Source organism: Poecilia reticulata, linkage group LG14 (genome assembly GCF_000633615.1).
Source record: "Poecilia reticulata strain Guanapo linkage group LG14, Guppy_female_1.0+MT, whole genome shotgun sequence".
Lineage (NCBI taxonomy): Eukaryota > Metazoa > Chordata > Actinopteri > Cyprinodontiformes > Poeciliidae > Poecilia > Poecilia reticulata.
This window is the reverse complement of record NC_024344.1, coordinates 27,697,428-27,720,006: the sequence shown is the minus strand read 5'-3', so window position 1 is coordinate 27,720,006 and position 22,579 is coordinate 27,697,428. Positions and strand designations below refer to the sequence as shown.

Here is a 22,579-nt window from a genome sequence, read left to right as displayed (position 1 = left end):
ATTTTCCTTTAACTTTTGAATGCATATTTTTATGTAACATTCCGGTTGACAAACTGAACTACAACAATCAAAAACTTGTGTTCATTTTACTGGCCGGGAGCAAAAAGGCCCTCACAAGAAAATGGCTTAAACGGGAACCTCCAACAACTGATGRCTGRATAAATGTAGTGRAAGAGATTTATGTACTGGAGAGACTGTCTYATTCCATTAATGTGCAGAGAGACACTTTCTACAAGATATGGTCAAAGTGGACAGAATATGTCAAACCTGTTATGTCTGATTTTCTGTAAACCTTGCTATCATTCAGATTTATGCTCTAATTTGATATGTGTTGTCAATTATTGGTTGATATTCAGGCTTCCCCGCCACTCCCATTTATTTTATTTTATTTTTATTTATTTATTTTTTTCTTTTATTATTATATATATATTTTTTCTTTTCTTCTTTAACGTGTTTAAAATTAGAAAACAGAGAAACCATGTAAAAATGTGAACGTAATCAGTATAATTATATAATTGTATTGTAACGTGCTTTCTCAATAAMAAATGTTAATATAAAAAAAAAAAAACTGAAGTCATTCTAGAATACTGCTAATGTCCTTGGGGTTGGCGGGGGCATTTTGCTCTAGTTCAACTTGGAGGTGAAGAAAAGTGAGGTAAAAATAAAAGTGAGAAAATCTCCCAATGCTTAGGTTTAAAGTAATACAGTTATAATGTTGATAATGTAAATATAACTATAAAAATTGTGACTTTAAAAAAATTTCACAGGCAAAGTTATCAGTAAGGACGAGAGAGAGCAGGATGAGCTGCTCCTCCTTCAGCTGCCAGCAAGAATCATTTATCATTTTATTATCAAGAATTTGAATAGATAAGCAACTTTGTTCTGTCATTTTACTGGAGCTGGAGTCCAGGCTTGAATGTTACAGGTTTCTGGACTATCCAATTAATATTACCTGATGCTCATATCGACCAGCAACTGCTGTGATAGTTATTGTGCTCTGTATTTAATGAATTTAAAGTTTTTTTATGTGAATCATTTCCACAATTCACATATTCAAACATTGTTTCTGGTGTGACATTGACTGGCACTGTGTACCATCACATTATGAAACAATAACCCTTTTAGCCACCCTCCCACCCATTCCTCTCTTTGAATTACTTTTCATGGTAACAACTGTTCAGAATCACATATGGCTAAAAATGCACTGACTTTTGTCAGAAACAGAACAGGTTCTGTCATTAATGAGATTTTAAAAGTCACATTTTATAGTCACATTATATTGAATATAATACGGGGTGGAAACAATAGAAAACTCCAACTGAAGTCAAAAGATATTTAGATAAATTATTTTTCTTAAGCTTTCCTTTAGTGACAAGAAAACTTAAGCGTTAGTGGAATGTGAGTTAAATGTAAGTGAACTTTGTTTTTATTTAAATGATCAGGAAGAGAGAAAAAGAAAAAAAATAGGTGAATTCTGAAAGAAAGAATTTATTTGCTCTTTGGTTCCTCTAAGCTTCACAAACTGAAACATGTTCAACAGCAAACACTCACTTTCAACATTTTGATCTACTGTTTTTGATCTACCTACATTTAGCAGTTTAGACTCACCCTGAGTTTTGTCTGCTTCATTACTCCAGTCTTCAGCTCAGAGGAACTCTGCAGAGTGAGACCTCAGGACAAATTGATCAAACATTTCATTATCAGTAATGTGTTTCTTCATGCCACAGTCTGACGACAGCAACACAAGGGAGGATCACAGTTGATCAACCTGATGAGCCCCAGGTGTGACAACAGCACACTTTTAAATCAGTAAATAGACAAACTTAATTAAAATTAAAACCCACTCTTAATGACAATTTTAACAAATAAAAATGTCTGAGGTGCTAAATTGGATTGTGTTTAAAGCTTCAGTTGTTTATGGATTCTTTTGAAATGTATTGTATCCTTTTTAAGATATAATATTTAATGTAAAGAATAATTCTGTCAACTGAAAGTCAAAGGTGAAAATAAATAGGCACTTCCCCCTGCCCTGATGCTGTTTAGATAAATCTAAACCATAAAAATGTATTAAAAAATTATTGCTAAGTTTTCATTAAATAAGCTTAATTCAAATCAATTGCCAATTGTCTTGATATAAATTCTTGAGTTGTTTCAGTAAGAGAATCTGCACAAAGGTGAGGTGTTGAGTCTCATTTTGAAAACCAAAAAGCTTCCTTAACTGCCAGGATTATTTGACAGTTCGGTATACTAAATATATGTTTCAAAATGTAAATATTGCATTTTTTCAGATCGATCACATATTGATCATATTGTGTAATTAAATTCCTCCACCTTTTCAAAGCAAAAGATAATTCAGCACATAAATCCTCCATTTACACAAAGCACTGATTGGGGGGAGGAGGGCTCATCCATTTCTGAAAGCAAAGTGAAATGGACGATTATTTTTGGAAGAAAATGGTTAAATTTCTTCAAACCCTCAACTTTTGTTTCGATTTAGCATTTCAGAAGTGGAAATAAAAAGAAAATTACAATATTATGCCTTAGGGCTGAATTGATACATCAAATTAATCATGATCATAATGAAATAATCAACTAATTTAGTAATCCAGTTAACTGGAGTACACACTTTCAAAGAAAGGTCATTTTTCTGAAAGAACAGTCAAAACTGTAAAAAATACACTGCATTGTATTTTAGGCAGAAAATATATATTTTAAAACGTAATTGCAGGGGCGGAGCTAAAGGGAGGCCTGGGGGGGCGGCGGATTCAGGATTCAAGTCTGTATCATATCTGATGAGAGCTGGAGAAGGTGGACCCTCTCCTGTTGAGTATGGTGCATGTAGATTATAAAATAGGGTCCCCCAGTAGATTATATAGTAGCCTGCCCCAGTCATTGTTGACTCATGGTTGCTAAAAACTTTACAAGACCGGCTGATTTTAGTGACATAGCGGGTCTAAAATATAGAATAAAATGTTGTGCGGCATGACTGGCTTTATTTTCATTCTTACATTTAACTTTATGACACAAATTTACAAGTTGATCGCTGATATTGTCTCCAAGTGTATTCTGGGTAAAACACGTCATCAACCATCCACATCAATCAGATGATTAGGAACGGATTGTAAACTAGGTAGATTGGAGTATTTTTATTACAAATATGAGTGACTTTTATTAGTACTTTATAAAATTATGTTTTTATGAGCTTTGTTATTTTGGGTATAAAGGGCCCGGTCATTAGCCCCGACGCCGACTTGTTCCGCCACTGCGTACTTGAATTGCTCATTTGCATATTTTAATGTATTTAGTATTGTACAAAAGCACAAAATAGTTAAATGAAAAATCTGCAGAATGTAAAAATTTTTTGCAGACTAGAAATTTTTTTTTTTAAATTGATAAGATGAATCAATTTAATTCTTCAAGGCCTAGTGTCTACGTCCCTCTACTGAGATGCGGTTGTCATGAAGGGCTCTTAACCACACCAAATGTCAGACAACTGGAAAACTGACTCAGAAGAAAATGTCGCTTGACCCATTTCTAACCTCATTTGTGGGATGTTTTAATTAGTACCTCAATTGTAATTTTAACACATAAAATAATAAGACACTAAATGAATGTTTACAACTTTAGCTGAAAGAAACTAGTTTCAGTTACCAAACACTTCAAGCAGAAACTGAGATGTCTTCCATCTCAGTTTTTTTTTTAAGGGATTTTAAAAAAACAGCAGCACAGCAGGGAAAGCAGACCCACACTTAATAGACCTCAGAGTTGCTAAGCAAGATAGTGGTAGTGCCTTAGAGCTAATATTTGGAATGGTAATCCAAATATGAAAAGTGAAGAGTCTTCTAACCAGTCCAGTTCCAAAACAAAAGTTAAGGTAAAGTTTGGCTGTTCATTTTGAAAGCAGCACAGTGTGCTGCACTTCTTCATGCAAAGTCAGATTTTGTTTTCCTTGTTTCCAACAATCAGGCCACACAGAGCATGACACAACACCCAAATAAAAGACACCCTTGAAAAATGGTGATTAAGTGATTAAAAATGCTTCCTGTTAAACTAATACCATCTTTCTTATGATGAATAAATTAGGACACCATGTCTGTTTAAAACAGCTAAAATGAAAATGTGAACCTCCTCCTATGACAAGTTGTCACAGGAAATGTACATGTTGGAAATGTAGATAATCACCAATTTAAAGGAATATTTAAAATTACATTTGACTTTTACATTTATTTAGTCTCTGCCTTTCTACTGTTTAATACAGGCCACTAGTAGCACAAAAAATTTGAAAAAGATATTGGGGGGGAAAAGGTCAACTGAAAAAAGAACCTTCTTTGGTGCCATGATGGTCTGTTAAATTAACATCTTCTTGGGACTCAGCCAGTCCAACTGGTGCTTTATGAACAGCCTGAGACATCACGGAAAAACTCATCTTTCCAGCCAAACCTCCTGTGAAAGAAGAGGCAGAGCCAGTTTGGAGTCCATCAGTCTAACGGAGGACACCAACTCATCTGATAATTTAATGTCGTTGACTTGTATGATCAAAAAGAATAAACTCTTTAAAATGCTCAAGGTTAATGACAGCTATGAGGAGCAGTTTGATATTATTTAACTAACTAGTTTGATGGTAAACTTTGATACACGTTTTGGATTTTCTTGTTTTCTGTCGACTTTGTCTTATTTATTATTCTTTGGACGGCATATTTTGTGTGGGCTCTAAAGTACTTATTTCCAATAAATTATTTGAACCTTCTACTAAATTGGCATTTACAGGCAAGATTTCTTAAATATTTACAAATTAGAAAGGTCGACTGGTATTGTACTGTTGAATACCGTCATGTGAGATTGGAGGGACCTAAAGCATAAACTAAGATGGCGGCTAAAGTTTGAAAAAGTGCAGGAAATATCAGTAACAATACAGAAACTTCTGGAATTCTCTTTTTCAGCTGATTATGAAGACTCTGGGTCCCTCCTCTCTCATAGGAGGCAGACTTTCTATCACTACATTGTCCATCAGTCCATATTTATCCTCCTTTAAATTCCTTCCTCCTCTTCCATTGGTTGTGACCTCTTCTGTAAGTCCCTCCCTCTCCACTGGATGAGAAAGCTGATTGGTCAGCTGCTTCATTGTAATCTGCATTAAGAGAAATCAAACGTCAGATTCCTATATGAGGTTGCATTGTCGTATTTTTATTAGCAAAAAATAAGAAGAAAAGCTTTCGTTCATCTGAGGAGAGATGTTAGGGGGGAAGGAATGCCCACCTGCAGCTCCCTGAACAGGTGCAGCAAGGCCACGCCCACCACAATGACCAGGAACGAGCCCAGTGTTGTGACCACATCCACGGCAGACATGCTGCTCCACTCCTGGAAGAGGATGATGGAGGTGGAAAGGACCACAGAGGTGAAGAGGACGTAGTAGATAGGATACACCAGTAGGGTGTTGAAGGTGTCCAGAGACTTGTTAAGGTAGTTCACCTGCACAGACACAAAGGTGACTTCAGACTCATCAATGGGTCACCCAGCCACATGACAAACACAAACTTTTGGGTTGTGTGTGGGGTCTTGTGTTCTCTCCATGTATAAGGGGGCCTTTCTGTCCCAAAGCTGTCTTAGACTTTTTTAAGGTTAGTCTTTTTTAACAAGACTTTTGAGGGTATGAAATGAAGATGTCTTTCAGAGGAAGTTTCATACTGGCCTCTCATAATTAACCATTTATAACAATAGTCTATAGCAGGGGCGCGGTAAAGAGGTGAAAAGTGATGACAATTCTAGGGGCCCTGACCAGCAAGAGGCTCTCCACAATTTAATTTATATTTTGTTCATAGAAATAAAATTAAAAAACCGGGGTCCTGTTAAATACAAAATTAATCATATTGTATTTTCAAAGATTGTTTTTAGCAGTAAAAATTTTATGTATGCAGCTGCAGTCAGTAGAAACTGCAGCAACAAACAACTGTGGCTGTTACTATGCTGCCAAGAAAAGTTATAAAATCAGGTTTTCAAAAACAAAAAAGAGAGAGAGACAGACAAAAAGGCAAGAGTGTTAATTTATAACCCAGTTTTTCTCCAAGAAAGGTGAGTAGACTGTGTGAGATAATCAACCATTTAGCATAATTAGCTTAGCTACAGACTACTGTTTGCCTCCATTTCACTAGCACTAGCATTTAATGAATTACGGAAAAGAATTACCAACATATTAATATATTTAACTTGTTCCCTGTACCTTTTGCCATTTAATAGGTGAGTCAGTCAGCAGCAGTTATAACCCACATCCCTGACCCGTCCTCTCCTGAGTGAAATTAAAGCTGCAGTATGTAACTTTTATATAAATATTTTTTTCACATATTTTTTAAAACTGTCATTATGTTGTGAAATTATGATATGAGAGGTAATCAGGGCCGGTTCTAGCCATGAAAACATGAGGGGGCAGGCGAAAATGTTAAGGGGGTGTCATTATACTGTATATCTACATATTAGGGGTTGATAGACTTCATATATTTTGTGGTGGACTATAAAATGATAAAAGTCGAGTAGAAGTCGACTCCTCGCAGTGATGTCATAGAAACGTAAGCGAACTTCACATTAACTTACAAGCTGCATTATATTCACAGCAAATATTGACCTTTAAGTATTTTATGCAGGAATAAACGTATAAGAAACAGTACATCATCACAGACTTCTTCGTCAGCAGCGGATTAAAGTCTGAAAAGTTGCACCAAGTCAGGTGTTGTCGGAGCCGAAATACCATCTAAGGAGTTGTTTTTGTGAAAGGATTCTCGGCAGTTCTCTAGTTCAAACTGGCCTGACTCCCTTCCCTCCATTTGTGTACAAAGTGCACAAATGGACTCGGAAGGAATGCGGTCTCAACAGATAGCATCAACAAAATGGTCTGTTTGGTAGTTCTGAGAAGGAGCAGATGATTAGGTCTGTTGAAAGCATGAAGTCTTATGTCCTTGTTTGGATTTCCAAACAGTATATTAAAGGTCGCCCAACACACACTAGAGAAAAGCAAGCCAGGGATCTGCTGGCAAAAACAGCGCCTTACACGCCATTGGTTGAAACTTTCCAATACACACTGTTGGAGACTTGGGAGGAGATTTTTTGTCAAGACTATGGAAGATTGTGTATTGAACTGATGAAACTGTAATTCCGTGGAGTGTAATAAATCTCCGGCTCGTCTATGGCCTAGCAGCAAGAATTACGTCTCTGTGTATTATTTTCCTTACTTATATATTTAAGAGTAAGCCACCCTTCAATTCTTCAATAGTGTGACTTTTTTCCCCCCCTCGAACACCGTCTAGGGCTGATGATATGTTGGACAGCTGCACGTATAGGAGTCAAATTATTACACTGACCAGTGACACAACGGTGCTTTTGGTTTGTGCATCACAACCCAAAGTTATTATGAATGGATCCTGTTTAGTTACTGTTAAATTCTGCGCTCCCACCTGCTGCTGCTCCATCCTGATGCGCAGCAGGACGCTCCGCTGACTCAGCAGCGGCTCTTTTTGCGGGATGAACCAACATGCAGACTGTGGCAGAGATCGCCTCCATCAGATTATCAGATTGAAGCTTTAACTTCGTTTCCAGATGTTGTCAAATAGTATTTTTATAAGAGCGTAAAGCTGCCAGGTTAGAAGCTTCAACAGCAAAGTGGAGCTGATCAGTTGGATGGAGGAAAAGCTCGACATCATACCCGTATTGTTCCACATTAACTCCGGTAGTCTTTTTCTTTACAATAAGTTTTTCGGCACAATTTGCCTTTATGACAACAATCCAACAGAAAAGTTGCAGAGAGAAGGGGCAGGAGAGAGAGACAAGCGAACCAGAGGACGAGAGTCAGATTCCAAATCACGGCGGTCTGAAGTTTATATGCGGGGCAGCGCGCTGCGCCAACTAGGGTAGTGCAAGTATCTATTTCTTGCATACATTTTTAGCAAAAGCTAAGCCCATTGTTGAAGGATGTTTGTTTGGCATATTGTGACAGACAAAAGAGAAATCCTCCAACTGCTGAAATCAGACTTCACTATTTTTATCTACAATTTGTGAAGAAGGAAGTGAAGGAACGGTCTGGATCATCTGACACAATGGATGGTAACCAGCTGAACCAAGTCTACCAGGTGTGAAAACACTCTTAGTCTAGTCTCAGAAAATATACTTTTGTGAGCCAGTAAATTACATCTACCAGGAGGACCAAAGTTATTTTGATTGATCATTAAGATCAGAACCAAAATAAAAATAAAAGATTTTAACATATTCATGATTATTCAATTTAATAACCAGATATATGGTTTACAGCAACCAGATATTGCATTATGCATTACCAAAGTATATGGTGCCAAGATACTGAATCCTTTCCATCCTGTAACTTGCAGTGCCAATTTTTCTGAGCCCAGCTTACCTGTGTCACTATTGAAACAATGAGGGTGAGGAGCAGGATCCACGTAAGAGGGTGGCTGAGCACAGAGATGTCATAAACCACTGAGCAGAGGAAAAACAAATTATAAGTATTCACAGCAGTGGTTCTGTGTAATTCAGCTAAAGGAAAACTTTAGCAGAACTGAAAATGTTTATAGCCTTCAGAATGTTGAGTAAAAAGAAGCATGTTGGCGTCTGCGGCATCTCACCGGTGTTGATGGCTATGGCGAGGCCCTTCACAGACGATACAGTGAAGGCTCCCAGCAACGAGCAGATGCTGATGTAGATCAGGATGTTGGAACGACCGGACCGCGGACAGAAATACAACACCAGAACCGCACACAGAACCAACACCGCCACAACATAGACCAGGAAACCTGGTACAGACAAGCAGAGTGGCAAACACAGATAAACAAAAACTCAAAGAATTTCTTGTTCTGTTCAAATGAAGCTTGCATATAAACCAACTTTGAGTTAGTAGCAAAATAATAATCAAAAAATTTTAAAAAACCAGGGGTGTCAAACTCATTTTCTTTTTGGGTCACATCATGAACATAATCACAGAGCCAGTTGTGGTAGATTGTTTTTGATAAGTCCACCTATCAAACTTGAAATATTATAGCTTACTCTGTTTTCGAAGAGTAATTCATAAAATGTTATCATTTTTAACATTTATGCCAACTGACTGAATATGAATAAAAACAGATTTGATTGATAAAATTATATTTAAGAATGCAATGTTATATTTTGGATGTCATGTAGCATGTCTGGATGACTCTCCTCTCACCTGGCTCCAGCAGCTTATTGGTCATATCCTGTATTGATGTGACTTCTTGTTCTTGTGGGGCATGAATGACCAACAGAATGCTCCCGAGTACACACAGCAGACAGCCGAGCTTCCCCACCACATTCAACTGCTCCCCCAACAGGTGGGAGGAGAGAATCGCACTTAAAAACACAGACCAGTATGACATCACTGAAAAACATCAACATGTCCTCAGAAGGCGGCGGCTGTGTGGAAACATGCAGCTACCTGATGAGGACACTGAGCGCTCCCAGGGGAGTCACCAGTGTGGCTGGCGCGAACATGTAGGCAGCAAAATTACACACCTCTCCGCCTCCCACTGCAGAGACAGCACACACAGACACACACACACACACAGGACACACACACACAGGACAGATGCTCACCAGTCAACTTTTACCATACAGAAACAAGCAAAACTCTAGTTTTTTTCCCCTTTTTGTAGTTGTACAACTAGCTCTTGAGAATGTCATCAACCTGCTCAGAAATGTGATTTAAATTCAGGGAATTAAACTAAAGACAACTAGAATTAGAATTTTGACATATCATTTACTAGCAACAATGAATAATAATGAAAATGTAATAAATAAGTGTACAAATTTAAGAGCCAACAAAGGCAACCTGCTATAGAAAATCTGTGCATATTTACCATATTTTGGTGGCTTAATGTTAAGATTATTGCACTTGAGTTTTAAAACCCTGAAGAACACCAAGTATTGTAATTTCTGGATTACATCTACTGCTTTTTTTCTTTTTAGACACACTTTAAATACTGCAGTGTGGCTAAATACACAGGTTTTACCAACGGAATTTGAAATGTTGGACTGCTGCGTGATGAAGAGGACAGCAGAAGCTCACGAGCAAATTTGCCTGAAGATGAAGAGACACTGAGAGCGACAACAAAATTTGTAATAAGAAAACAAAGTGTGTGTGAGATTGTTCCGACTCTCAAGAGGGCAAGTTTTGTGGTCTTAGTGCAAAAGAGGAAGATGAAGATAACGATCAATGCCTTTTCCTGGTATGCAGCCAGGTCACAAGAACTGTCCGGAAAAATATACACATTTCATTAAATGTTAAAACACGTAAATATCTCACGTAATATTTGTGTAAATATCTCATAGTTTTCTACTGCTTATGGAAAGGTGGGGCCTACGTATGTACTTTTTTGTCCTTTGTTAGTGGATGTGGCTTATATTCAGGTGGGCTCAATATTCCAGAAATTATGTTAGTGTAAATGATTTATTTTGATTTTGGAAATGAAGAAATGAGTCTGAGATGAATTTATTAACAGTAACAGTTTCCTCTCTAAGAAACGGTTAAACAAATACTCTTGTTCCAGAACTACAAACTGATAGAAGTCCTGTTTTAACAGAGCTAATCCAATTTATTATCCAAGCAGTCATTCGGCAGCATGTGTCTGCTACTTTCTCTATTGCATCTATTAGAACCTTCTTCCATTTTGGTTTAGTTTAATCCCATGCATGGTTCCTTTTCTAAAGTTCTACTCATAATTTAAGCCAGTTTCCAAACTGAACTATTAAAAGCTAAACTACCTTTGTCCCCTCTCCCCTTGACTAAGATGCACAGTAAACAACCATTCTTGGGGGTTTTGTTTCAATCACACAGAGGTTACAACTGTAAAAGGTTTCTACAGTGAAGTTCTTACTGGTCAACAGGCCTCCCCACCACCGCCAGTCTTTAAGGTAGCCATATCCTCCATCACCTGTAGAAATGCAAACAGAGGCACATTTTGTGTTGGTAATGTCATCCTGATTCATAGCATCACACAGCTGCATCGAAGTAGTATTTTGTTTCCTGGCTGTTTTCATATTTTGTCACATTATAGCCACAAATCTCAATTTTATTTAATGGGATTTTATGTGATAGTCCAAACATGGTGTATAAATGAAGTGGGAGAAAAATTAAACTTACTTTTTTTCAAATAAAGAAAAACTAAAAGTGTGCACTTCAACATGTTATTTAATAGATCGTACCGTCATGAGTAACTTGTAAAAACTTTCACCGGCTTTTCATACAGAATATTCTACATTTTAGAGAAACATATCACACGGTTAATTAGTCAGGGTATCTGCTCCAGCAGCCAACCTACAGCATCAGACAGAGTTCAGTTTAATGAACTGAATGTATTGTTTTAAAACTACAATACATTAATAAGAATGACTATTACTATTGAGTTTACACATCATGACTGTTTACAGCAGTAAATATTTATATTAATAGTAACTAGAAGCATTATGCCAGCCAACTGACGAAGTGTGCAGCGACAGGTGGGAATAGAAAAGTGCTGCATACATACAGAGAAAACGATCGACAACTAAATGTCCGAACAACAGAATGGAGAAAAAAATGGCCAGTTCTGAATATCCCATTTTAAATCTTTGATACATCTTACTACTAATAACCATTAGTAGCATTTATGCATGTGTGAGAGTTTAATATAACAAAATGTTATATTTGGACCAAACTGGATCATACGGCAAAAGTGAAACTATTTTTTTAGGTTAGTGGCTAATGCTACGGCTAAGATGTGAATGGAATAAACTTGAAGTTGGGGTTAAGGATGTACTTGTTGTCTCTGTCAGAATACAATTAAACGACAAATAAAGTTACCAACGTGAATAGAAATAACCCATCCATTTTCTAACACCCTTGTCCCTAATATTTCTATTCATTCTATTCGGGAAAGAATAGAAATAATTGCAAAGTTATTTTACGGATGACTGAATTATCCAATGAATGGTGTCACATAAAGCAGTCACCCTACTTGGGGTGAAGTGATAGAGGAAGCAGCATTGAGCTTCCTCACAAAACAAAACAGGTCTTCCAAATCCTTCTTACTTCCAAGTTAGAAAACAATTTGAGCTGAAATTTCAGGTCTGTATAAGCAATCACTTTTGTCACTTATTTTAACCCTTTTCTAAATAAATCACATTTTCTTAGTCATTTTTTACTCTATTCAGAACTTCTCACCTCACTGTCTCTTCAGATTAAAGTAATATATCTCATCTGTTTGGAACCACATTTGTTGCTTCAATGGTACAAGATCACCTAGGGAACCGAGTAAACATGGATCAAATGTCAACATCTGCCTCTGCTCACCTGCTCTGGTGTGTCCGTTGCTGGCCAATCGGATGAGAGCTTTCTTCTTGAGGATGACACTTCCACCAATCAGGAAGGACGAAAGCAGCGCAAGAGTTAATCCCAGCCACATGTTGTATGAACTGTAAGTTTGCATACCTGGAGACAACAGTTAAGACTGTATTTAACAGGGTGTGTATTCTTTTATGAAAATAAAAACACCTGCAGGTGAAGGTTTTCAGAAGGAGAGTCCAAGGCAAGAGCAACAAGCTCAGAGGAATTTAGCAAAAATATCTGTTTTGTGGAATTGATTTGTTGTGCTCACAAGTTTGTGGAAGGAATGTCACTATAATTATGGTCTTTTAATGATTTGCTGATTCAATGATTCCAAGAACAAAAAATCCATGCACAAGTTTGATTTATTGTGCCTTTTTTCCACCATACACACAAACCAGGTGATTGGGAATGTTGAAATACATTCCCAATCACCCATTGATCACACACTTCTTGAGGCCATTATCACACTTTTAATATAATTTGATAAGTTACCTATCCACTCTTCGTGACAGAATTAGTCAAACCTTTTTAAATTATTCTTGGCATGAACCTGGTTTTCAACAAAGGCTTTTGGGACGTTTTGTGTTAGTCTGATGTAGTAAAAGACCAGTTTTATTCTAAAGTCCTTTGAATGTCCAAACAGCCACTTGTGTCCAGGTTTTATAATGTATTATGCACCAGCACTGCTGGCCGTAAAGGATCCACAAAGCATGATGAGATCATTATTTGGATAGTGGCTCTAAGGTCAAATATTTACCTACTATAACCTTGATGAACATTATTACGTTTCAAGAAGATTTGCCAAGAAAAAAGTACCAACAACATTCTGCTACTGTGATTCTGAAGTACTTTGCAGAATTAACAGTGACTCGTTTATTTAAATTAATCTGAACTTCTAGTTCCTTTCTGCCAACACAAACATGATTTTAAAAAAGTTTATCTAAACGACCTGTTTAGCTTCATTGGCTTTCAGGAGGAAGTTTTGAAGCAGCTCGCAGAATAATATTTCAATTTTTTTATTTAAATTGAATCCATTAAGTCCTGTTGTTGTGTCAAGAAGTCTAGTTTCACACTGAACTACCCTGTGGTTGTTTAGTTACTTAAATGTGGCAAACCTAATTTTGTTTTTGTAAAGCTAAAAATTTTATAACTGTAGAATCAAATGTACAAATTGATTGTATTGATTGTAAAGAAGTAAAGATTGTTGTACTATAATCTCCCCACTGCCTTGTCCAGTGTAAAAATTTTATGTTATTGATAAGAAAAAAATTACTAATAGGAGATTTTTGTTTATTCAAACTGCTAAATATCACTTCATAAATGGGAGGAAATCAAGTTCCAGGAACTCATTTCCAGTGTAGAATAGAAAAACCACAGATGCTTTATGTTATGAATCATTCATGTTTTGTGGTGGAAAAAGTCTTTGTTGCCTTAATAGATGGAAACAGAAAGGCAGGAAGAAGCAACAATAAGAAAAAGTATAAAAAATGTATACAATTCATGTATAACTTCATAATGCGACTTTATTTATGATTCACCTGCAATAACCAATTAACTTTTTGATAAGCTGTCAGCTGGTCCAAAATGTTTTATCGGCAATTATTGTTCCAATAAAACAATAATTTAAAAAATGTTAAAAAATAAATAAAATAAAACAAAAGATAGAGAAAAATCTCTCCCCAATTTCAGCTTTCCTTCATTGGCTCCCTGCTCTAAAGCCCTTAATAATCAAACTTTTATAAATCAGAGATCTGATTGGTCCATGTTCCCAACAGAGCCCTTCACTCTCAGACTGCTGGTTTACTGGTCAGCCTCATTACCGAGACCACAACATGCAGCTGAACAACAACTGATGTCAGCTCTGGGAAACTCAGTTCCAGGAACTGAACTAGAGGAACCAGAGGCAAATCAACTTCAGCTCGCTGCCTTCCTCATGTCGCCTCATGCTGTGCTGTGAGAAAATACTGTAGCTCAAGTTTATCCACCAAATAATCGACATTGAATAAGACTGTGCAGGATTTCTGAACAGTGAACAGCAAAGAAAAGTGAACAGCATATAAAGATTTATTACTTAGAAAGTGATGCATTTCAAGAGGTCATTTCTGCTAATTTGGGTGATTTTAACTTACAGCTATGGGGAAAAAATGTACTTTCTCAGAAGAAAATACAGAAATGTCCTGCTAAAAGTATGCAAACGGACCATACAAATTTTACATTTAATACTGGGCTCCAGGAGTTAATTACTGCACCAAAGTGACTTAAACCAGCATTGGTACTTTTGGCAATGTATGCAGATGGTCATCCAAGCAGAAAAACTGAAATCAGCATCTCTGGAGATCAGCAAAGGGAAGCATGACGTTTTCCAAAAGTAACCACAACTTTTCAAGAATTCTTGAAACCTGGATGTGTTTCAAGAATATGGTTAACCATGGTTAATTTGGTTAACCATGGTTAATTTGGTTAACCATGGTTAACCATATGCATCTCACCTTTTTGTACCACAATTTTTCCATGTTAATGCCTAGATACAGCATTCTACAAGCAGCTTTTTTAGCAAACACACAATTTAATGTAGTTATTTTTCCCTGTGAGGATAATGTACTCAACAAATATCTACTTGCCAACTGTCAGGTCAGTAGTCGTCACCTTGAGTCTGTGGACCATAACATCCATTCATTTTGTTGTGTGCACACCAAGTGACGTTCAAATTTTCAGAAAAAATTTACATTTTTAAAAGCAACTCACACTTTACACATTAGTATTGCCTACAAGTTACACATTCAGGTGTTGTGCACAGTTCCAAACCTGATTTGACTTGAGTTTCTCTACCAAACTTCAACTTTCCTTTAAGTATTAGCTCCTGTCTTCAGGTTAATTCCACTGGATCACCTAAGAAAATCCTGGGTATATTGGGCCTGCTTCGCAAAACTCTGAAAATCCTACTAATTTAGTTGAAAGATATTTCTGACGAGGCAGTGCTTTCATTTGACGTGCAGTTGAGCTGCACTGCAAACAAAGCTGCCGTCCTAATGACGCAGGACTCAGGTGACACAAGGATGCATCAAATTTCCAGGACATAATTGAGGAGGGAACAGAGGCAAACATGACATCAGAGCAAAAATAAGGCAAGTTTACACAAGAAGAGAAGCTGTGATGTCTCAGCTGATAGAAGCATGTCGGTGATGGACTACCTGTTTGTCGACTGTTGTTCAGGTGTGTGAGGATCAGAGTTTGATCTGTGGTGACCAAACACACAGCTGTCTGGGATCCACACCACAGCGTCAGTACAGACCCTGCAAAGACATGAAGCATTCACTAAAAATCTGAAGCTCTGTAGGAAATTTCTGATTTCACTGGAATTCAAGGTGATCTTTTGTTATGAATGCATCATATCTTTATTACTACACAGTTAAACAATAATAGTGGCCATGACCAGAAAAACAATGCACACATTTTCTGTAAATCATTTGTGTCATTGACCAGCAGAAAAAAAAAATAAAAAATCTGTGTAGACCAAAAGTTGACCAAAAATGAACAAAAAGCATCTCTTAACTCCTTCCTCAGACATCCCACTCCAATTTATTACTTGTATCCAAGAACAAGAGTTCTTTATCATCCATATCCCATGACTATATTAGACAATTAGAACATAGATGGATTAGTAAGAATATAACGTTTTGGGTTTTGTCTGCATCTTCCACGTTAAACTAGATCTGAACTCATTATATTGATTTCAGGCTTCAGTCAATCCAACACTGGAACTGGCCTTTGACCTTGAAATGTAATTGCTTCCAGTAGTTATAAACTTGAATTTTATGTTAAAGTAAAATGTATCCAGTTGAACCGTCTCAATGCAGTAAGTGCTCAAACTGGAAACAAATTACATTATACAACTACAACCAAAATAAACAGCACAGTGCATAACTGTGAGCTAAAGAAGACTGTTTAAAAATTCAACCCCTAGATGAGGAAAGCCAGTAGACGCATACAGAGATTTTTCAGATTATTTCAAAAACCCTTCTGAGATTTTATGAACAAAAACAGAGACAGGCAGACAAGAAAAGTGAACATATTGGGTGTCTGAAACTTAATGAGACAAACAGAAATGTTTTTGGGTTTATTTTTCAAATTTGAAATTAAATTACTGTACACAGAAATTGAACTGAGGTAAGAAAAAAAGTTTTGACTTAGATTTATGATCAGCAATATTGCAATAGTCATGTCAGCTAAATACTGGGCTTTGAGAAATTCATGATTGTGTCACCGTAGCTTCCTGCACTGTTGCAGACACACTTTGGTCTCTGACCAAAATGCAGTACTTGATTTGCGTGTGCAGAGTTGAGCCATACTGGTCTGACCACTCTGCATAAGGGCAACAAGAGGAGCTTGGCTAATATTTACACTGTAAACAACTCGGCACCGTCCAGATAGAGAATTCTCAAAAACATGTTTGGATTTCAGGTGTGGGGAAGCAATTAAAATACTTTACAAATCAAAATGAGTCAGAGCAAAAAACAGAGGTAAAGGTTAGAGATTACTTGTATTACTTACTTGTAGCAGGATTTAAGAAACACATTTCTATTTAATATTTTATTAGCTTTTTTGTTCTTGTTTTACTTGGTAAAGTCAGTAGGTCAAGAAAGGAGAAAGTGAAAATACATTAGATTGATTTGAAAACTAAACGCATACACTTTTTAATTAATATGTTGAAGTTCAACAAACAGTTTATTTCAGATCATTTGAGGGCAAAAAAGTAAGTAATAAAAACATATTTACATATTTGTACTTTACCAAGTTTTATTTAAAGTGTGAAGCAAAGGTAAGAATTGAAATAAGACAAAAATGAAAAGTATTCTCCATTTTAAACTGTCATTAGCATCTTATATTAATAATTAGCTAAATTAGCATTAGTCTGAATATTCTCTCCCTGAACGGCTGAAATGCTGCGACAGGACAGACTTAAACTTTTTCGCTCACTTTTCACCACAAATAGAAGAAAGGCTGTTATTTCCATCCGGTCTGAGCATCAGCAGCATCAGCAGCTTCAGCAGCATCAGCAGCATCAGCAGCATCAGCAGCATCAGCAGCATCAGCAGCATCAGCAGCATCAGCTGCCTCAGTCCCTTGAACATGATCACTGCTCCGGCTGCAGGGTCCCATCAGAAGATACTTTTTATTTTACATTGTTTTACTGTCATTATTGCTGTTGCAAATCTTGGTTATGCAAACAGCATAACCAAGATTTTTGCTTATTCTGTCAAGTTTATTTTAACAAAGTCAAGTTTATTTGAGTAGCACATTTCAGCTACATTTAAGTTCAACATGCTTACACCATAAAAACATCATATATTAGCCAATTATGAAACACGCAATAAATATTACATTTTGTCAAATGCCACCATCAAAATCATCAAGCAAATATTTATCAAATATGTTGATCAATTTTCCAGTTATTATGAATCAAAGGCCACTCTAAACTGGAGCGTTTTAGCCTCGATTTAAAGGAACTCTGTGTTTCAGATGTTTTTTGGAAGTTTGTTCCAGATTTGTTTGGCATAGAGCTGAATGCTGGTCATGTTTGGCACATCAGAACCAGAAGACCAGAGTGTCTGGAAGGCTGACACATCCACAGATAGTTAATGCATGTTGGTGCCAAGCCGTTCAGTGATTTATAATCTAACAGATCCCTGTAGATATTCCCTGAGCTGTGGGGAGTAAGTGTGACAACTTGAAAGCTGATGATATGCTTCATTTCCCAAGTTCTAGTGAGAACGGAAGCCGCAGCATTCTGGATCAGCTGCAGTTGTCTGACTTTTTAGGCAAATCTATATACAAAACATGATTTACCTGAAGAAGATGAGTATTTTTTTAAACCAACCTAATACTTTGACATAAAAGAAAAAGAAACAAAAACATTAACTGGTTTGCACCTGCCTAATCAACCAGTCCAGTATTCATTGCAATAATTTAAATAATTTATACATTTCCGGACTTAATTATAAACTGTTTAATTTAAAAGAGAATGAAAGACAAATGGGGGCTGTTTAGTGGTGCAGTTGGTAGAGCTGTTGCCTTGCAGCAAGAAGGTTCTGGGTTCGATTCCCGGTCTTTCTGCATGGAGTCTCCATGTTCTCCCTGTGCATGGTGGGTTTTCTCCAGGTACTCCGGTTTCCTCCCACAGTCCAGAAACATGACTGTTAAGATTAATTGGCCTCTCTAAATTGCCCGTGTGCGTGTGTGTGTGTGTGTGTGTGTGTGTGTGTGCATGGTTGTTTGTCCTGTGTGTCTCTGTGTTGCCCTGCGACAGACTGGTGACCTGTCCAGGTGACCTGTCCAGGTGACCTGTCCAGGTGACCCCACCTCCTGCCCAGAACACTAGCTGGAGAGGCACCAGCACCTCCTGGATGAACGATAAATGTCTTGGCACATAACTCTCTTTTTTTCTGAGTAAAATGACTTCATACAAGTCAACTCCCTGACACTGCTGAACATTAAAGTGACTTAAGGATTTTTTTTTGTTGTTTTCAATGTCTGTCATTTTTGTACACAAATGTCAATATTAATAGAAGGATGAACAGTAGACATGTGCCAATCAGGGTTTTTCCTGCAGATTCCGATCACATTATAATTGTTTTATTTATTTTTTATCATAAACACTACAGGTTACATTATGTGGAAAAAGGAACCATGAATTCACTTTAATTTAGACAAAAACTTGTTTTTAATAACTTTTTCCAAGAAGAAAACTAAACTAAACAGGCATTGTGCAAATTGTGCTGCTATCAGTAATACGATCTTTAACAGAGTGATAACATATGGAGGCTCTGAAGAGGCTAAATAATGCAAAGAGCCAAAATAAAACCTCTCAACATTGCCAAAAAAATTCAAGTATAAAACTTAACATTCAAAGGCAAATACAGGATCCATTACAATAAACAATCCAGAGTTGCTGAATAAAAACTTCCTGTTAGCATGGCGGCTAGCTGATCACTGCTAGTTCTGAGTGGCTGTTTCTGACTGAGCAGAGTAATTATGCAGAGCAGGGAGGAGATCGATTATTTTTTTAGAGATTATCTGTCTCATGTTAGGACAGCGAAAGTTTTAATACATATGTAAAATGTATTTTTAGGTTAGATGCTGCAGCTTTAAGCAGAGGTTCGGTGTGAGAGTCACTACCAGGTGGAGCAGAAGCGGCGCTCCGTCTATGAAATATTACTACCTGTAGCGTAGCAGCGGTTCAACAGCGAGAGCAGAACCAGCGTCTTACATCGCAGCTCCAAGACTTAAATAATTTTGCTGGTTATTTGTTTAGCTTTCTGACCGTCATGCTAATCCGGGTGAGTGTTTGTAGCTGTGCGCCGCTTTACCTGCTATCTGATCCTCCATATGTCTTTTTTACTGCAGTGAGCCTCGATGTAGCCAAACTCCTCAAGTATAACATTGTTTTTATGTCGTATTAGCTTCGTTGTGTTGATGCATTTTGACCTGCTTCAATTTTCCGCCGCAACACGCAAACTTCCCCATTCACTCAGTGCGTTATAGTTCCACATCGCTTAGGATTTGTTGCTGCGCGTTTTGTGCAGAGTGAAGGAAAGAGGAGACCAGCTGCACAGGCAGGCTGAGAAATGAGATGCAGGTGATCGGTATCGGCAACAAGAGCCAATGATCGGTGACCGATCGATCGGCACACCTTCTAATGAACAGTGTCAGAATTTCAACCTTTAATTTTTGATCAGGAAATACTGTTAACATACATATTTCCATTTGATATTATGCATTTTAAGCGATGATCAAACATCTCTCCTTGGTTATCGAAAGTTGAGAATTTTTTAAAGGCACTAATTAGTTGAGAATGTATTTCAAACCAACATATTTCACTTTGTGTCATTAAACGCTCAACACGGATGCAGGTCTGTATATTTCGGACTTTCAGGCATCGTCTCAGTAAAACATGCTCTTTTCCACGTATCGCTTGTATGAACACTGGTGATGCATGCCACGTCACATAATTTGATATTTAAAGAACAAACGTAAAATGATTTCTAGGATTGTGACGTTTCATGTCAAATCTACAGAATAAAGACATTTTCAGCTCGGAATTACGAAACAAGGAGCCGAATAGATCCGCCTGAACACAGAAAATGAAGCTTCGCTCCCTGAACGTTCATCTCCTCAGAGGAGCAGAAAAGTGCAACAGGCTGTGAAATAAACACAAAACTTCTCTTTACCATTTTTGCACGTCTCGTTCAGGTGAAACTCTCGCATCGTGATGTTGTCCAGGTGAAAATGATCAAGAGAAACAAGCAGAACGGGAAGTCCGTATTCACCTTGTCCAACAGAATTAAATCCCTTTTTTATAGTCTATATAAAATCCATATAAAAATAGCTTTAGGAAGCGGTCAGCACTTCAGTCCATGGAACAAACGCCACTTCTGGGCCGAAAGTCCGTCGCTGTTTTCTCCGGAATCAGCTGCGGCCCAATGGGAACTCAGGTGACCACGCCCCGAGCCAGGGCCGGTCCGAAGTTGTTTGAGGTCCTGAGAAGAATTTCATTTGGTGGGCCTAATTTGTTGATTTATTTATCTGTTTGTTTTCAAATTAAATAGTGAACCTTACAGGTATCTGCTTCAGAATTATGGAGGACCAAAACTGACATAAGAAATGAAAGCATAAATATATATTTAGTTTTTCCTTGTCCTTACACATGAGTTTCCATCAACAAATGGATATATTTTCTTTTTCATTTCCCCTAAAAATGCTTTTTTGTCAAGAAAAGTAGATATTTAGTTTTGTCTTTTCCTTATACAAGCCCTCGTTCTTCTGGCATTGCCTCTCCTCTCCTGTTTTTACTTTTCCGTCTTTATGTTAATGAGGAGATCTGCCTCATACGTCAGCTCCTCTCCTATTGGCCAATAGAGCTTTGGAACAAACGTCACTGATTCAGACGTTGTGGGGCGTTTAGGTCTTGCGCAGTCGCTCGCTGCCATCTTTACAGGCTACAGATCAAAACAAACTATCCTGGTGGTTTTATTGTGTTACTGACTGCAGTGAAGATAGTTTCGAGTTGGATATTCCAATATCCGTCGAGCAAGTGGCGTTTAACTCAAGGTTGATCCGATTTATGAAGGCTAATTTCAGCCAGCCGTTCTCCAGCTCCCTCCTCAGAGCTCAAGGTTCACTTAGGGACTGTCAACCAACTGCTGAACCAAACACTCCTGTCAAACAAATGTTAGTAAATGCCGTGTGACCAAATGATACAAAAAAGTGGTAATTCATGCTTTTACATGAGGCGCACTACCCTAAGTCATATTCAATATTTTAAATAATTTTAATGTTAAATAATATGTTTTCTTCAATATCTTGAATATTGACTAGAAATCAGTGTGCGATTGTTGTACTAAACTGTATATATGAGTTCAACATGTTTACACCATGTATTTTAACTAAATTTTTATTGTTACTTTTTTTTAAGTTTAAATTAATATTTCTCTTCAATAGCTTCTAGGTCATGTGACCTATTGAGTCAAAATCAGTGTGAAGTTGTTCTACCAGTCTGAACAGATGAGGGAAGGTGGACCCACAAATTTATACATTGGCTATAAACTGGGTGTCCTGTATTAATAGGACACATAAATCAGTGATTCTTGAGAATAGGGACAAAATGGGTTTAAATTTTCCCAATTTTTTTAAAATTATTATTTCTCAACCTGATGTATGCAAATATGACAAATAATTTTTTGGAAATGTAAAGATGCTCAGGTGCAGGCTCCCAGTTGCAACGTTTAAAAAAAAAAAATTTACATATTTTATCGACCTGACCTATAACGTTGTCCTCACCATCTGACAAAAATAAATATAAAATAATTTTTTAATGACCCTATTAGTGATATTTTTACTCATTTTACAGACAATGCTTCTCAAGAAACAAAATAAATATTTAAAACAAAAAACAACAAAAAGTCCATCTGATGGAGTTGACCCAGAACTGAAGGTGTCAAAATGAAAAACTTGATACATGTGAAGTAATGCAATTTATGTAAAATACATTAAAATGAATTAATTTCACATTTAAGTGAGATTTGACAAGAATTTCACTGAAAGAGACAAAAACTCTGACGGAGTTGACAAAAAGCCAAACTACCTCAATTTATATGATGTTATTCTGAAGGAGGCCATGTTGTAGCTCATCAGGTCCATGAAATCTTT

The 22,579-nt window shown here is 37.1% G+C and overlaps 1 protein-coding gene across 1 annotated transcript; it reads right to left on the bottom strand.

The window, feature by feature from the left end:
• Window positions 1-4,204: 4,204 nt before the first annotated feature.
• On the bottom strand, window positions 4,205-20,839 carry nipal4 (NIPA like domain containing 4). Its single transcript, XM_008428687.1, has 10 exons — window positions 20,602-20,839; window positions 15,565-15,666; window positions 12,338-12,475; window positions 10,884-10,940; window positions 9,446-9,536; window positions 9,200-9,360; window positions 8,622-8,789; window positions 8,396-8,475; window positions 5,257-5,469; window positions 4,205-5,128 (listed from the first exon to the last, which is right to left on the bottom strand). The coding sequence occupies exons 1-10, from the start codon at window positions 20,636-20,638 to the stop codon at window positions 4,937-4,939; spliced, it is 1,239 nt and encodes a 412-aa protein (XP_008426909.1). The 5' UTR covers window positions 20,639-20,839; the 3' UTR covers window positions 4,205-4,936.
• Window positions 20,840-22,579: the final 1,740 nt, after the last annotated feature.

What these genes read in the sequence shown, in the direction of transcription:
- nipal4 (XM_008428687.1), bottom strand. Translation starts at nt 20,638, where the DNA reads ATGCGAGAGTTTCACCTGAACGAGACGTGCAAAAATG. An exon ending in CAACGGACACACCAGAGCAG is followed by an intron (nt 10,941 to 12,337) that starts GTGAGCAGAGGC and finishes GCATTTCTACAG; the next exon opens with GTGATGGAGGATATGGCTAC. An exon ending in GTGGGGAGGCCTGTTGACCA is followed by an intron (nt 9,537 to 10,883) that starts GTAAGAACTTCA and finishes CTGTCTCTGCAG; the next exon opens with TGGGAGGCGGAGAGGTGTGT.